This window comes from Ochlerotatus camptorhynchus, unplaced genomic scaffold (genome assembly GCF_037179485.1).
Source record: "Ochlerotatus camptorhynchus isolate MF236.1 unplaced genomic scaffold, CSIRO-AGI_Acam_v1.1 ptg000284l, whole genome shotgun sequence".
Classification (NCBI taxonomy): domain Eukaryota; kingdom Metazoa; phylum Arthropoda; class Insecta; order Diptera; family Culicidae; genus Ochlerotatus; species Ochlerotatus camptorhynchus.
In genome coordinates this window covers 1,563,019-1,579,084 of record NW_027040773.1, presented here as the reverse complement: position 1 = coordinate 1,579,084, position 16,066 = coordinate 1,563,019, and the positions used below count along the sequence as shown (strand labels likewise).

The 16,066-nt window shown below is 38.1% G+C and overlaps 1 protein-coding gene across 1 annotated transcript in view; it reads left to right on the top strand.

The window, feature by feature from the left end:
* LOC135706541 (protein turtle homolog A-like) overlaps positions 1 to 12,141 on the top strand; it is a 1,327,166-nt gene extending 1,315,025 nt beyond the window's left edge. The window contains exon 18 of the mRNA XM_065228176.1: positions 11,579 to 12,141. Coding sequence (XP_065084248.1) covers positions 11,579 to 11,995 — 417 coding nt within the window. The 3' untranslated portion in view covers positions 11,996 to 12,141. The remainder of the gene's footprint in view (positions 1 to 11,578) is intronic.
* The last annotated feature ends 3,925 nt before the right edge of the window (positions 12,142 to 16,066 follow it).

Below are 16,066 nucleotides of genomic sequence, written 5' to 3'. Positions count from 1 at the left end.
TCTTTCAAATGAGCTTCAAAATTGCATTTTTTTTTATCAAATGATAAATTCAGTCTTCTATATCCGTAATACACGCGCGAGGCTCAAACCTTTGTAAACTACTTTTTTTTAAATAATCTACTACTATTAAATCAAATATTAAAAATCCATCATCACCATCGTGGCGAACAGAAAAAGTTTTTGCAGTGCTACAGTAATTATTAAAAAAAAAGTCGTTATGACAGCTATCCATATAAAATAACCCGTTAGAGATAACTTCGTCAAGATATATAATTTGTCAATTCATAAAAATCACTGGATAACTGAAGTAATGAAATTGGGTTGTTAGCGGAATGCTAAATAAAACAGCAAAAAAGGTTATCTTCCATTTAATTCCACTTAATTTTGGTATCCATGACAGATACGTATTTCGACTACAATGTGCAGTCTTCATCAGTGTCATTCCGCTAACAACCCAATTTAATTACTTCATTATGATGGCTACCAAGCCTTTGGGGATTTTCCTTATTAGAGAGTTGTATAGATTTTTCTCCTTTAGCTTACTTAAATCTTTGGTTTTTATTAGTTAGGTAGGTTCCGATTCAACACATTGTAGTTTCATTTTTATACCTATGATCTTGACTTTTTTACCTAGGGGATGAGTACTTAAGGGGGTTAGATTTTGATAAGTTCTTTAGTGGGAATGACACTGATGAAGACTGCACATTGTAGTCGAAATACGTATCTGTCATGGATACCAAAATTAAGTGGAATTAAATGGAAGATAACCTTTTTTGCTGTTTTACTGGATAACTGTTCAAAATACAGTTTTAACGTGTGAAATGCAGTATCTTTTAAATTCTGTAAGTGTTGCTGAACAATTGATATGTCTAGGCATCGAATCGAAAACATTTATTCCTTTAAAATATAATGAATGTTGTGAAACACAAGTCAAGAAATGTGGGGTTCTTATTTCAGCCGCGTTTCTAGTATTATATCTATGAAAGTCACTTCCTCTTTCAACTCGATCACACAAATATCGAGGCAGCAAACCATTAAGTACTTTAAAAATGAACACCATAGTCAAATAAACAATTCTTTGCTTCACCGACAACCATTGTAAGGCGTCTAGCACCAAAGTTGAGGAAGTGAATCTATTACATCACAAAATCAAACGCATTATTTTATTCTGCAAGCGCTGTAATCTCGATATTTGTGTTGCATTGGCCAAAAATAAAATGGAAGGGCAAAAGTCTAGATGAGGAGAGATGATTGATGTGTATAGCTGTATTTTACTGGCAATAGTTAAATCGTTTTTCAGTTGACATAGAATTCCATACTTCTTGGCAATTTTCTTGATGACATTGTCAATGTGAGAGTTGAACTTAAGTTTGTCATCAATAATCACGCCAAGATATTTAATCTTAATAATAATAAACGCGATCAATAGTCTCATCATCAATTACAACAGAGACGTTCTCATTTAATCGATTCCGTGAAATTACCATAAATTTTGTTTTACTTGTATTCAACCATGTACTTAGATAGTGCAAATCTTCATCCAAGTGTGAGACGGCAACCTCTTAATCCTTAGCTGCAATAAATAACACAGTATCACCTGCAAACAGATTAATGTCGCAAAACCGTAAAACACGTGGCAAGTCATTAATATACATAATAAATAAAAGAGGCCCTACTACACTTCCCTGGGGCACTCCAAGGTTTTTCCCCACGGGTCTGGAAACAGAATCATTAAAAACAGTCTGTTGAAACCACTAGGCACCAACACCGACACTGCTTCTTCTGACAGTTCAACGAAGGCGGAAACGGTAATTGATTTTGTTCAGTAAGTCTTCACTTGACAATTTACCTACAAACCTTACTTACGCAGCAGAAAGCATAGCTCGCGTCACTTTTCAAATAGACCAATGTAACAAATGTAAACAAATTGAGTTAAGGGATACAAACTATTGCTCTTCTATCATTGTATGTGATACAAAAACATCCATGCTAATTTACTTTCATTTATTTAAGATAATCATTGATCAAACATTGTCCAATGTACAGTTTGAAATGATGGGTACATGATTGTTACTTCGGTCATTCGGACTGCCTAACAGGATTGGTGCTCATTTTCCAAAGGCGGGGCCAATCTAAAGTTAGGTACTATACTCTGAAATCTGTGAAAGGGAATCTAGTATCATGTAGACAAAACGTCCAATGTAACACTAATTGATTATGTCATAGAGAAAAATCGTCCAATGTAACATGTCCAATGTACAACTCGACTTGTTAAAACGTCCTATGTGGTTTTTTCTATGTTGTAGCATGAAATTCAAAGTAAAATTGTGATTTTACCGTTTCTTCTGAATTTTTAAAGTTATAATACACTGACTACATTCAAAATAGTATTGCAAAATGTATTGTTTTTAAACAGTTAAAATAATAATCTGTCGAACTTCAACTTCGATTTTCTCAAAATGGTGGATATGTTACATTGGTCAATTTGAAAAGTGACGCGAGATAGGCAGAAGCGTAACTAAGGTTTGTAGGTAAATTGTCAAGTGAAGACAATGACTGACCAAAATCAATTACCGTTTCCGCCTTCGTTGAACTGTCAGTTCTCCGTCAGTGGCACTCGAGCAAAAGGTGAAGCAGTGTACGCTCCAAGTTGTCTTTCCACTTTTCTAACGCCAAATTCAACGCAGTTTCAGAAGAATGACCTTCCCGATACCCTGATTGTTCTGGTATCAACAAAGAGTTGCTATTCAAATACTCCAATAGCTGGCCTTTAACAACAAGTTCTAAGATTTTCTCTAATGTGTGCAACATGTTGATGGGACGAAACTCTTCGGCTTTAATCGTTCCAGCAACTCTTTGAATAGGAACCACTAAGGATTCCTTCCAAATTTGTGGCACATGTCCAGTTTGCAATGATTCATTAATAAGGTCCAGAAATAGGTGGCCAATGACATGAAAGCAATCTTGAATAACTCTAACATTAACATTATCTACTCCAGCCGATTTTTCTAATGAAAAGCAAATAACTCTAAGTTCATCTAATGTAATTAGGAGAAAACCTTCAAATGTACAACTATTATTAACTGGCTGTTTTATTTCGTCAGGTTCATCGACCATTTCAATGGATTGATTGATCAATGAAACACTGTCTACAAAATAATCATTAAATTTAGATGCAATTACTTGTTCTGACCGTTCTAATGTGCCATTAAAAGTTATGGACCGCGGTTTGCAATTACTAGGTTTTAATAAAGATTTAAAATTTTCCATAACTCTTTGCAGTTGTTTTGATGCTGATCAATCTTCCTTAGAATTAGAGAAGAGCATAATTCAAAAATTATACTTTCTCTCAAAAATATGAAGCACAATAAATAGGAAGTTGATTTTTTAGGTTTTGTACGACTTTTAACTAATGTGTGGCGTACAGGGGCTCAAATTATAAAAATAAAATAGTATTCATGAAATACTTCAACATTGCAGCAGAAATCAGAGACAAAATTTACAAGATTTGTGTCGCACAAGCCGATTACCTTACTTTCTTCCCTATGCCTTGAGTATGATTGAATTTTAGAAAATCGTCAGTCAGCAGCCGTGCAAATATAACTGTTTTACGTCTCTAAAACAAACACTGAATAGCATGTTCAGCATCGTCAATTAAAGGGTGTCCACGATGAAATTGCCACACACAAAATTGATTCGCAAAATTCGAGTTTTCATCCGATTGCCATCAAATTTTCAGGGATTAAGAAATAACTATTAAACTTCATTTTACCATTTTACTCGTATTTTATTTACAGTCCATACGCAAATGCCCGCACCTTGGCCTTAACCCCGGCCATAAGATTCTGCACAACCTGTGAATCAACCGTTTTTTGCATGTAAACCCATACTTTCTTCAGTTCCTCGACTGTCTTCACTACCTTAGGTCGTTTAAGAAGGTGCTGCTTCATAATCGCCCAGTACTTCTCGATGGGGCGGAGCTCCGGAGTGTTGGGAGGGTTGAACATTTTCGGCACGAAATTGACCTTATTGTCCGCATACCACTTCTGCACGTCCTTGGAGTAGTGGCATGAGGCCAAATCCGGCCAGAAGATTGTTGGGACGTTGTGGGCCTTCAGGAGAGGAAGCAGCCGCTTCTGGAGGCACTCTTTTATGTACACCTGTCCGTTCATCGTGTCCTGGGTCACGAAAGGTATACTCCGCTTCCCGCACGTGCAGATGGCTTGCCAAACCAGGAATTTCTTCGCAAATTTGGACATCTTCTGAGTGCGGACATGCTCCGGAACGCTGAACTTATCCTTGGCCGTGAAAAACAGGTTGCCGGGGATCTGTTTGAAGTCGGCCTTCACATATGTTTCGTCGTCCATGATGCAGCATTCAACTTTCGTCAGCATGTTGAGGTACAACTTCCTGGCACGGGTTTTGGCGGACTTGTTCTGCTTCTCGTCGCGATTAGGGGCCTTTTGTACCTTGAACGTTCGAAGCCCAGCCTTAGTTTTGGCCTTCTGGACAAAACTTCGGCTTAGGTGCAGCTTCTTAGCCACATCCCTAACGGAGGCGTTCGGATTTCGGTTGAAGGCCCCAACTACGCGGTTGTGATTTTTGGTGTTGTACGGAATACTTTTTCCTTCACTTCTGGGCTTCCGATCGGTGGTCAACCGTTCCTCGAACCGCTTAATCACTCGCGACACCGTGGAATTCGCGATTCCCAACGTTTTAGCGATGGAACGATGCGAGAGATCCTTGTTCTCATGATGAATGCGCAAGATTTTATCACGCACGAGCTGTTCTTTCGACTCCATTTCCGCGAGTTTTGAACACAGGACTTTAAAACTTGCAGGATGTAAATAATGCACTATGAACTAAATCCACCCAAATTTTCATTAAATTCTACCCAACGGTTAAAAAGTTAGAGCAATTTCATAGTGTGGCAATTTCATCGTGGACACCCTTTATGTGCCCTAGAAAATGCGAAGAGGTGAAACAAATTGTACGAGAAACCACTCTTATGAACCATATCCTTAAATATGCCTAAGGGTAGACATAATTACATAAACGAAATCAATCTTCCCAAAATGTACACTCTACACTTGGTACGTTGCCTTTAGACTGTTGCATGCGAATACATAGAATGTCTTTCGTTGAGTCCCACATACTGGCATCTTGAACTGGTTGGCATGGCTGGTGCAGGCTCTCTAAATTGGTGTTGTACCAGAAACCTTCCCTTGAATCGATTTCTCCATCAACAGTCGTGTTTTGCACATGGTACAGGACATGAAAGTTTAATAGCTCTAAAATATCAATGAAATTCGAGTCAAAGCAAAGTTTCCCTCTTCCTTCTACAGCTCCTTGTGGAGAAAGCACTGTTTGTTGTATCGGAACCGAGGGCACCCGGGTGTAAAGTTAGCAAGCACCAGCTTTTCTCACTCTCGATTGAGCTCCGTAAAGGACGCACGCAAGACATGGGAAAATTGATACCTACCGATCTGTTGTATGTACAAGCTAGCAGAACAGCAATAACAGCATTGACATCTGAAAAGCATGAGCTGATGGAATGAGAGTTTGTCGGTTCGCAGCTCAAGCAACTTGTATCGGAAACGTTGTCGTTTCTGGATTCCTCCCAACACCAGCACCCCCGTCCAGCCACCGTGTCCCAGACTGGCCGTTCAAGTTCATGGAACAAAACTACTCCAAAGAGATTGTTCGTTTGTACGTAGGAAAAATAATAAACGAAAATACATTTGTTTGAATGTCAACAGCTTGCTCGGAGAGTCCTTGCTCTTGTTTTCTCGTAGAATAAGCTGAGGGACATCCGACAGTGCCCATTTCCGACTCAAACAGAGAAACGGGTCGTCTCTACCTATCCAATACAGGAATCGGTCTGGACGGGTCCAGATACTCTATCAGGATGTTGGGAAACAAGTTGCAAACATGCCAATTGACAAACCCATTTCCACTGCGCAGTGATTCATCGAGTGACAATTTGATTTGTGGTCTTAGCTTGTTGGGAACCAAGACAAATAAGCATTGACGCGAAGTAAGATACCCCTGCATGAAAAGTTCACCGTCCGGTTTTATACAGCAGACCTGACTCACTTTTCAGGTTACATGTCAACTGTTTTTTTTAATAAATTCATCCTCTTACTTAGCCTTTCCCATACAAAGTGTGTAGCCAACGTAGAATTTTCTACGTTTTAATAGTTGTGTAAAACGGGGCCTCATAGCCTAGTCAGTAAAGGCACGGTATTACCAAGCCGGCGGCGGTGGGTTCGATTCCCGGTCCGGTCGAGGGAATCTTTCGGGTTAGAAATTTTCTCGATTTCCCTGGGCATAGAGTATCATTGTGCTTGCCACACAATATACAAATTCAAGCATTGGTATTGGCATTGAAAGCTCTCAATTAATAACTGTGGAAGTGCATTTAAGAACACTAAGTTGAGAGCACGCAATAAGCTAAATATGCGCTAAGCAATAAGCTTGAAATGCGAATAAGAAGAAAAAGAAGTAAAACGGGATGGAGTTGATCAGCGGTGTAGGGGAAGACTTCGCCTACCTGATGGTTATATTTGTTATGCGTGGGAGTGTCATGAATTGTCGAGAGAAGTCATTGTTTACAAAAGCAGTTAGGCCCTTATTCTAGCACTATCTAGACTTGTTAGATCATTGCGGTTAGAAGTACATATGTACCATGCATTTCCTTGACGAATGCAAAGTAATGATTTCATACGATTTCTTATGAAATGTGTTTTGGACGCTTAGCGAATAATTCTGATCGTACGAATATCATACGGATTTAAATATGACGATCTCTCTATAAGGGGGGAGGTGGTCCTAGGATTTGTGACAGTACGTATGGGAAAATGCGTGACAGGGTTAGAAAAATCGAAAAGCTCGTGGATGCCATATTTGAATCGCCTAATTTGCTAAGCTCCTCCTCGAATTAACTTTTAATACCGACCCTGTTTGGATGATCTGCAAAACGTTTGCTTAGGGTCGTGTTGATTAAATCTGATGTCGACATAAAAGCAGCCGGACATTATTGGTGGGATTTAATCCGAGGAAAATACCGGTGGACCAGTGTACACGGTATAAAAAATATTCAAAATTAGGTTTAAAAAACTTAACGTTGGGCTCTATAATTTGAAGTCCACAATTGAATGAATCAGAAAAGTGGCGTTGCACAGTTCGAAAACGTAGTGTAAATTTCTGTTCAATATGATGCACATAAATGGAGCGTCACATATCATATACATTTACATACGTGATAATGTTTGCACCATCGTACAAATAAGGGGCCACATTGCGCATCTCGAAACGAAAAACTTTTTCATACAAGCGTTCGTACAAAAAGTTTTTCGTTTCGAGATGCACAATGTGGCCCAAGGTTCCCATTTCCCCTGTGCCTTGATTTTCTTTGCATGCACGTAACCTATAGCTCATACCGTAGTAGCAAAGATGAATACTAAGATGAAACTGTCGGAAGAAAAACTTTCTATTTTAGTGTCTTCTTTCACGGTCCCTTTCATCCAAGGAGAACCCCCCGTATTCAAGGTAATTTTGTGGTTTTGCTGCCCCCTCGGAAGAGATGAAATTTTGCGCTCATTTTTATCAAAACAATCACACCAAAATCAGAGATGTCCCATTTTTTAATTACTCGATTGACAACTAATCGATTATTTTTTTGTTCGCTGTGCTGCCATTTTTCCACCAATGAGAGTGCAGCACATGTTTGAAACGATCGGTGATGATCCTGTGGAGATGTTAATGCTTATATCGGCAAGATCTAACCGATTATAAATAGTTTACTTTTCGGTTCGTTAATCGATTAAACGATTATTCGAATGAAAATCGGACATCACTAGATGAATGTGAAACGTCATTTCAAATATAAGGCCGTTCATAAATAATGATACAATTTGAAAGGGACCGGGGCTAATCACAAATTACGTCTCCATGGTAACTGAAATAAACACGAGTGTTCACCGGTTGGTAGTAGGCTGTGTACAAAATAAAATGATACACTCAAAGATAAATTAAATCAAAAAAGCTTAAAAAGTATGCAGATTCCCGCTTCACCTTATTGAGTCTGAGCCATGATTACTTCGGAAGTAGTCATGCATGATTAAATTCGAAATAATCTTTCCATTATTAAATATTACTCTTTTTCAATACTGATATATAATCAAAACGGATTAAAATTCAATCAAAAATTATTAAAATAGAATAAAAAATTATTAAAATTTATTCAAAAAAGATTATCTTCAATCTAATCAACCATGATTAAGCTGGGATTAATAGCAAATGCTTAGTTTTTAGAAAGAGAGTATTCATTTTTAATCTTTCGAAATGATTAAACTGAGTTTAATGTCAAATTGATTAAATTTCAGGCGAAGTGGGAATAGTTTAATTTATCAGTGTATACTTAGTTTGACAGTTGCACCATGACGAAGTGGCAGCGTATTCGTGATTTGTCCCACGCGCAAATTTCGCAAAAAGACATTGCAACCGCTGTGAGAGTGTCCCGGTGGACCATCAAAAGGGTTTTAGACCGAGAAAAGAAAGGACAACTATCCGTGAAGGTGGCCACAGGTCGTCCGAGGTCAGCTCGGGTTCCGAGGGTTATCGCTGCTATCAAAAGGAAGATTCGGGTGAATCCAGTGCGTTCAATAAGGAAAATGGCAAAGGAACACGGGATCAGTGACTTTACGGCACGGAAGCTCCTAAAGGAAGATTGCGGAGCAAAGTCGAGGGCACGAAAAAAAAACTCACATGATTATCAACCGCATCCGGGAGCTACGAGTCAAACAATGCAAGAAAATCTTGAACTTCCTTAAGCGAAAAAATCCGGTAATCCTGTTCACCGACGAAAGCATGTTTACCGTCGATCCCGTATCAAATTCCAGAACCGACCGGTATATTAGTTCTCTTCCGGTAAAATACGTGGCCGACGAGCACAAGAGCATGTATCTGACCAAGCATCCTGCTAGCGTCATGGTGTTTGGATTGGTGGCTTCCGATGGCAAAAAATATGAATAAATAAAAAAAAACTCGAAACGAAATGTTTGAGAATTTTTTAAATTTTACATTGCTTAATGGTGCAAACATTATCACGCATACGGTACATCATGTAAAGTTCTGACACATTTCAGGCAATGTAGCAAATATTGTAAACAAAAGCCCATCTATGTAAACAACATTGTTTGCAAATTGCTCGGTTGCGTGAAATGAAATACAAGTCTACGTGAATGAATGTTTACACCACCATTAAAATTCAGAACTTTTATCTGTGTCAAATTTACTCATCTATTGAGTAATAAGAGATGAAATCAAATTTAAGTTAATTTTCTGTTAATCATTGTTAAGCACAAAACGTAATATTTCTATGTCGACTGATATACATACATATTTCAATATATTTAATTTAAATAAAACACGCTGCGATTCAAAGTAAAAAAGAACTCAATTTTCAGTTAAAAGTACTCAACGTCATGTTTTCACCGTTGGTTACTTTTAACTTATGTTTGGATGAAAATCATAGCAACCTGCGCTTCCGTCGATGATGTCATTTATTGTACTCCATCGTCATTCGGGCTCCATTACTCCTCGCATTAATCAATTAGTCTTCGTTAGTGTTTAGTAAATAATGACAAGAAAAATTGTAAAGGAATCGGCTTGCTGGAAAATTATGAGTGTTTTTAGTTCCATTGTTTAAAAACATCTTAATCTGTATCTTCTACTGCAGGTTGATTCAAATAAATTCAATTTGACTTTGGTTGCCACATATTCCTTAATTTCCATTCTAAAGAAAGGAAAATAATACAAATTTTCTTCCAACTTTGGGTAATAGAATGGTATACATTTTACACACTATCCATCCCCTTAACGATTGATTGTTGGGTAATTTTCACTCAATGGATTCTTGATCAGGATTACTCAAACTTGAGTTTTCTTCTTTGACTTAATTTAGTGTTGAGTGAAAAGAAAAGTATTTTGGGTGCTCTCACTTTTTCCTCTCTTCTCAGTTTTACGTGGCTCAAGTAGAATGTATGTGATGTTCCTTGAAATTCACAGTAAGTTCCTTTTTAACATACCTACATAATCACGGGATTTTCACATAACACTGAGTCTATGTGCGTTTCACTTAAAGCTTATGTGATTTCCACATCTAAAAAAAAGTGGTTCGTACACTCAGAGCGGTGCAAATCATGGTGGCATCATGATATGCTTTTGTTCGGTATTTTTGAAAAATGTTGGCAAGATGTAAGCATATCATTATGGATTATTTTATTCTCTTTAACAAAAATTTGCTGTCTATTTCATCGTGCTCAACAGAATTATTTTTTAAAACTGTCCAGTAGTTTCTTCCTCTAAGGGAAACAGTACCTCGGCCCATCTCCCTGATCGTCCAGATTGTTTGTGTTGCGAATCGAATATTTAAGAAAATCTGATGTGGTGTATTTAGAATATTTGAATAAATTAAAGGAATATTATTTAATTATACTACTATGAAAACAGTAAAGGTTGTATCAACATAATATTTTTATGTCAAAATATTGATACTAGAATCCTCCAATAAATGTCAACGACCAAATCACGTAACTTCTATGTGATAATCCTGTGACGGTTAAGCTTAATGAAATGAGTACCTCTACATGAGAATCACATAGCGCTTATGTGAAAAGTACGATGGAAAAAATCTAAAATAATACCAAAAAAATGTTCCCACAATACCCTTATAATACCAAATTATGATAATGCAATACCAAAGCAATACCACACAGGTATTCTTTTGGTATCCAAATAACAATTTTTGATATTTTCATAGCATTTTGTATGCAATTTTTTGGTATTATTCTTTGATATATCCCTTAAATGCATAGTGTTGCCATTTGGCAACATACCTATGTTGGTCTTTAAACATGGTGAAACAACATTTTAATAGTAAGAGCAATATATACCAAAAGAAAAAAAAATCACCACAAAATAAAAAATCATACAATTAAGGGATATACCTCTATACCTCTATACCTCTAGGTCAGAATTAGGTATTCTTTAGTTATTTTCTCCTGCTCGGGTTTCGACAGAAAGCATGCAGAATAGGGAAAAAAATGGTATATGAAATTCGATCCTTGGATCAAAAGTCGGTTTACCAAGCGGTTTACGTACTCTTCTTTGTAAGAAGGGTAAATATCGTCTTCGGTCGAACAGTTGCTTCTTTGCATTCATCTTTGGCTTGAATATCACAGATAGATAGAAAAAAAATGTCGAGGACATGTTATGATTCGGAGTATGGTACGATGTATTTAATTCATAATTGTTTGATCCACCAGCATGTGACCCGTGTGACTCTTACAGTTTACTATAGTACAAGCCTCACCAAACCAAAGTCAACCTGTTACGCATAAAATTACTGCATTGGCAACTGCTATCAAAATTACATATGGCAATTGCAACACCCATCACAAAATTAATTGCATAAGATTTGAAAATCAATTAAATCATTGTTCCACTCTCTTACTCTCTCTCTCTCTCTCTCTCTCTCTCTCTCTCTCTCTCTCTCTCTCGTTACCGTTTACAGTACGATCGATATCCCAACCATGATATACGGCCGACGGAGTTGCTGATACCCTCGACCGGCATGGGCCATCTCGGAGGCATCACTTCCATGCACGGAGGCAGTGCGACGTCCACGCCGGTGGTAAATCAATTACATCCGAATATTAATCAGCCCACGGACCCCTCGGTGAGCCTCAAGCTCGGAGCCTACTACACCGCGGCACCAGCAGTGGGAGGCATTGCGCCTGCCAGTGGTGGTTCAACGATAGCACTATACGGAAATAGCCACCACCATCAGTCAAGTGGTCTGCTACCCAACGGAGGACCTGGAGCTGCCCCCGTCGCCACGCAAGGGGTCAATCCGAACGATTACGATATCAATGTACATACAATCAAAAATATGCTGATGACTACTAGGGTACCGGAAAGTTGCGTTTAGGTAGCTGGTGTTTGCCGGAAAACGATTTTTGATGAATGGATTTGCTCTCTAGTGGGTCTTCCCTGTGTGTTTGGATGGATATAGAGATAGGTGAAGTGAGGAGAAGCGTAGATTTTAATATCATTAGATGAGTTGTGTGCAGCAGATTGGTGGAATGATGATTGTTTTGTCCGAAAATTGCACTTTTCATGTCCTAGAAATGCATAGCAAAACAAAAACGATTTCTAAAACATTACAGCATTTCACCTTGATTGAAAAAAAAAATTGCAAAAACAAAATTCCGTATAAATTCGCCAAATGACACTTCATTTTTAAAGAACACATTATTTGCGAGTTATGATTAGTCCACAAATCCACTTGAACTTTGAAAAGGGACTCCATAATTGGTAATGTTGTTAAATTTATGGATTTTTAATTTTCGTTACAGCAAGTTAAAACTGACTGAATTCTCCATGTATAGTTTACCCTTAAACCTTTTTAAAAAAATCAAGTAGAATGCTACAAACTAGAGCCGAATTTTAAATTGCACTACTGAAAAAATACTGACATCTGGAAAATTTGGTTAAAAAATTGTGATCTTGATTTAAAGTCTGTTCCATTTAGAATTTGGCCGCACAAAATAGGTCATTTCAGGCATAACATTTGATAACGGCACAAAAACATTTGTAAACAAACTTTCTAAGACCCTTTACACGCAAACCAATACCATCATCGGATAGGGGCAACTATCACCTTTCCGAAAGTGGCATTGGTTTGCGTGGGCGTACTTTGGTTCGCGTGTAAAGGGCCTTAAAAAGTTTGTTTACAAATGCTTTTGTGCCGTTATCAAATGTTATGCCTGATTTCTCCAAGGGGAAATAAAGTACAAAAACGCTAAAGGTATCATTTTGTAGGATTTTTTTGTAGGAAAAATACAACTAAAATTATTCGTCAGCTTTTCGGATGAATTTTCGACTTTTCGCGGAATACCTCTCATCATGTCTTGCACAGTAGTACCATAGAGGTAACTCTAATACCAGAAGGTCCCGAAGAAAGGTGCTCAACTTTTTGGCTCAGCTCTGGTACTCTCTTCGGTCCCAAGCTAATCGATATACCCCTCGAAACATACGAAAATCCACGAACCCCTCATTTCATCTGTCAAACTTTCATAGGGAATCAAAACAAACATAGTGTAGTACTAGAATTTCGACAAGAATGGGGTACGTTAATTGATTTACTTGGGACCAATAGGCTAGTCAAGTAGTGAGCCAATTTGATATCGATAGTTTCCACCGGTTGGTAGTACTGTCAATCTCATCTACCATCCTTGTCCACCACTTCTCCAAATCAGATGGTGTTTTGATTGTTTTGCCACATTTCTTCATTTTGCGCTTGATAATTGCCCAAATTTTTTCAATTGGACGAAAATCTGGACTTTTCTCAATAAAATCGACATTATTCTGCTTATACCATTCTATGACATCACAGCTGTAATGGCAGCTGGCTAAGTCAGACCAGAACTTTACGGAACCTTCGTGATTGAATGAACGGCAAAATTATGTTCTGGAGACACTCCTCCTTGTAAAGTTGTCCATTTATAGTCGCTCCAGTGATGAAAACCTTTGTTTTCTTTTCGCAACTGCGGAGTAAAATTTTTGGCTCGGGCGTTTGCCTAAAGTCCATTTTTGCATAAGTTTCATCGTCCATCAAAATGTGAATGTGCAGAATTTTTTCACGCCTGTCACGTTCCATCTTCGATAACTTTTGGATTCATTCAGGCTATTGGTACTACTCCAAGACTCAGTAGAATTATCGTCAATTTTCCTCATTTTCCGGCAGATTTTTGAAGTTTTCCACAGTAAACCATGAGGCAAATTTACTCATGGCTGAGTTCCTGCACTTTTGGCGATTATGAGTGAATTAAACTCAAATTTGGGTCGTTCTCATTTGCCGTGAGGTTCTAGAAGAAAAAAATCAACATTTCATTAGAGCGAAACTGTTTTTGTATGCAATGAATTCAACCGCAGATTTCTCGCAAATAAAAGCTCACTCCTGCAAATTAATGATGAAACATTCCTCTACCCGATGGTGCCATTACTTTGCATTAATGAACTTTTATTCACGAGAAATCGACGGCTAAAGTCATTGTTTACAAAAGTACTTTTGCCCTTTTGAAATGCTGGCATCGAAATATCATAATATTAAACGTCAGCAAACGTAATTTTAAAATGCTCAAATGATGTGATCTAGGTTGCTAGGGCTCTGGTTGTCCCTAGCATCCTTTACGGGGCGGAACTGTGGAGCAGGGGTGGTGTATATCCATTATATTGCTGATTGTATCTGAAACTGGACTGTCCCAAAAATGCAAATAGTGTGATAAAAGTGCACGTTTTCGTCAAATCGTGTCTTCGGAGCACTTATTGCTTGCATAAAGAATAAGTGCACCGAAGACACCAAGACGATTAGACGTAAACTTGCAGTTTTATCACACTTTTTAATAAGTAAAAACGCGCTTATTAGTCCAATTTGGTGTGAAACGCGCAATATGTATGTACACTATGGTGGGTAAAGTTTGTATGGTAAACAAGGATGGAAAATCACTTGCACGGTAGCCTCAAAATACCCAATAATGACTATAAAAGATTCGATATTGACTACAAGGTAAGCATTTTTGAGGGAGACTGGGACTACCTATTAAATTAGTAACAAAATTACCCATTTATGAGTATTTTATACTCATAAATGAATAATTACTACTTATTTTAGTAGTTGCAATTACTCATAAATGGATAACATTTTACTCATTTAATGGGTAATCCCAGTTTCCCTCAAAAATGCTTACTTTGTAGTCATTATTGGGTATTTCCCGGCTACCGTGTACATTCAATCCGCGTCTAACTTGTTTTATCAACAGAATTCCGTAAACTGATGTATGAAGTATTTGTAGGTCTTGATATTTGGTAAGGTTCAAAAGAACGAGCTAATCATGAACCCAAACTTCTCAAAAGAATAGATCTTAAATAGATAGTTTAATGCTATTAATCTCCCTATCAAAATAGTAAGTTTCAGCGCCGCACTCTTTTTTAAAGGGATGAACTAGCCATACACGCTATTTCAAAACTACCCAAATTTGAGTAGAATCCACTCAGATCTGTCAAAACTGAACCTACCCAAAAATGGGTAAACTGTGTTGGAAGTGACAAGTTGACAAATGAACAACGTCGATCGGATTCATATCAATGTTGTTCATTTGTCAACTTGTCAATCCCAACACAGTTTACCCATTTTTGGGTAGGTTCAGTTTTGACAGATCTGGGTGGATTCTACCCAAATTTGAGTAGTTTTGAAATAGCGTGTATGGCTAAAAATCTCTATAATTGCCCTTATTACCGATGTCACTTCACGGTGAAGTGACAACTCGTCACTCACGGTGAAGTGATTCCCATTTGATTTACACGGCAATCACTTCACCGTGAGTGACAACTGGTCACTTCACTTCGTTTTCATCTTGAAGTGACACCCATAATAAGGGCCAATAAAGACAAAAAAACTCTGTATTTCCACTAAAGGTGCACTTGAGCGCGCTCTCTAAATGGAGCTCAGCACGATGATGGAGCTCAGCACGAAGATGGAGCTCGGCATTCGAGATCCAGTTGTGAGGCCACTAGGTACGAATTATATACTTCAGGCAGTGTACGCCGCTGCTACACACCACGTCTCGCTGGCGTATAACAACACACATTTCACGTTTGAATTGAAAATTCGATCTCAGATCTCCATACATTTCGTAAACTCGCAAAAGCAGCCCTAGCCTTCTTAATTCGTGCACCTATGTCGTTCTTGGTCCCGCCGTCTGACGCTATCAGGCTACCAAGATATTGGAAACTTTCGACTTTCTCCACTGCTTGCTCCGCTACCGTGTTGACATCCAACGATTTGGTGTTGTTGAAGTTGATGGTGAGACCCACCGCAGAGGAGCGTTTGGCTAGGTTGTGTGCTAATAGCGCAACATCATCAGCCAAATCGAAGTCGTTAAGGTGCTCGATAGTAATAGCAACAATCAATACGAAACTAACGATTTTAAATTGGCTC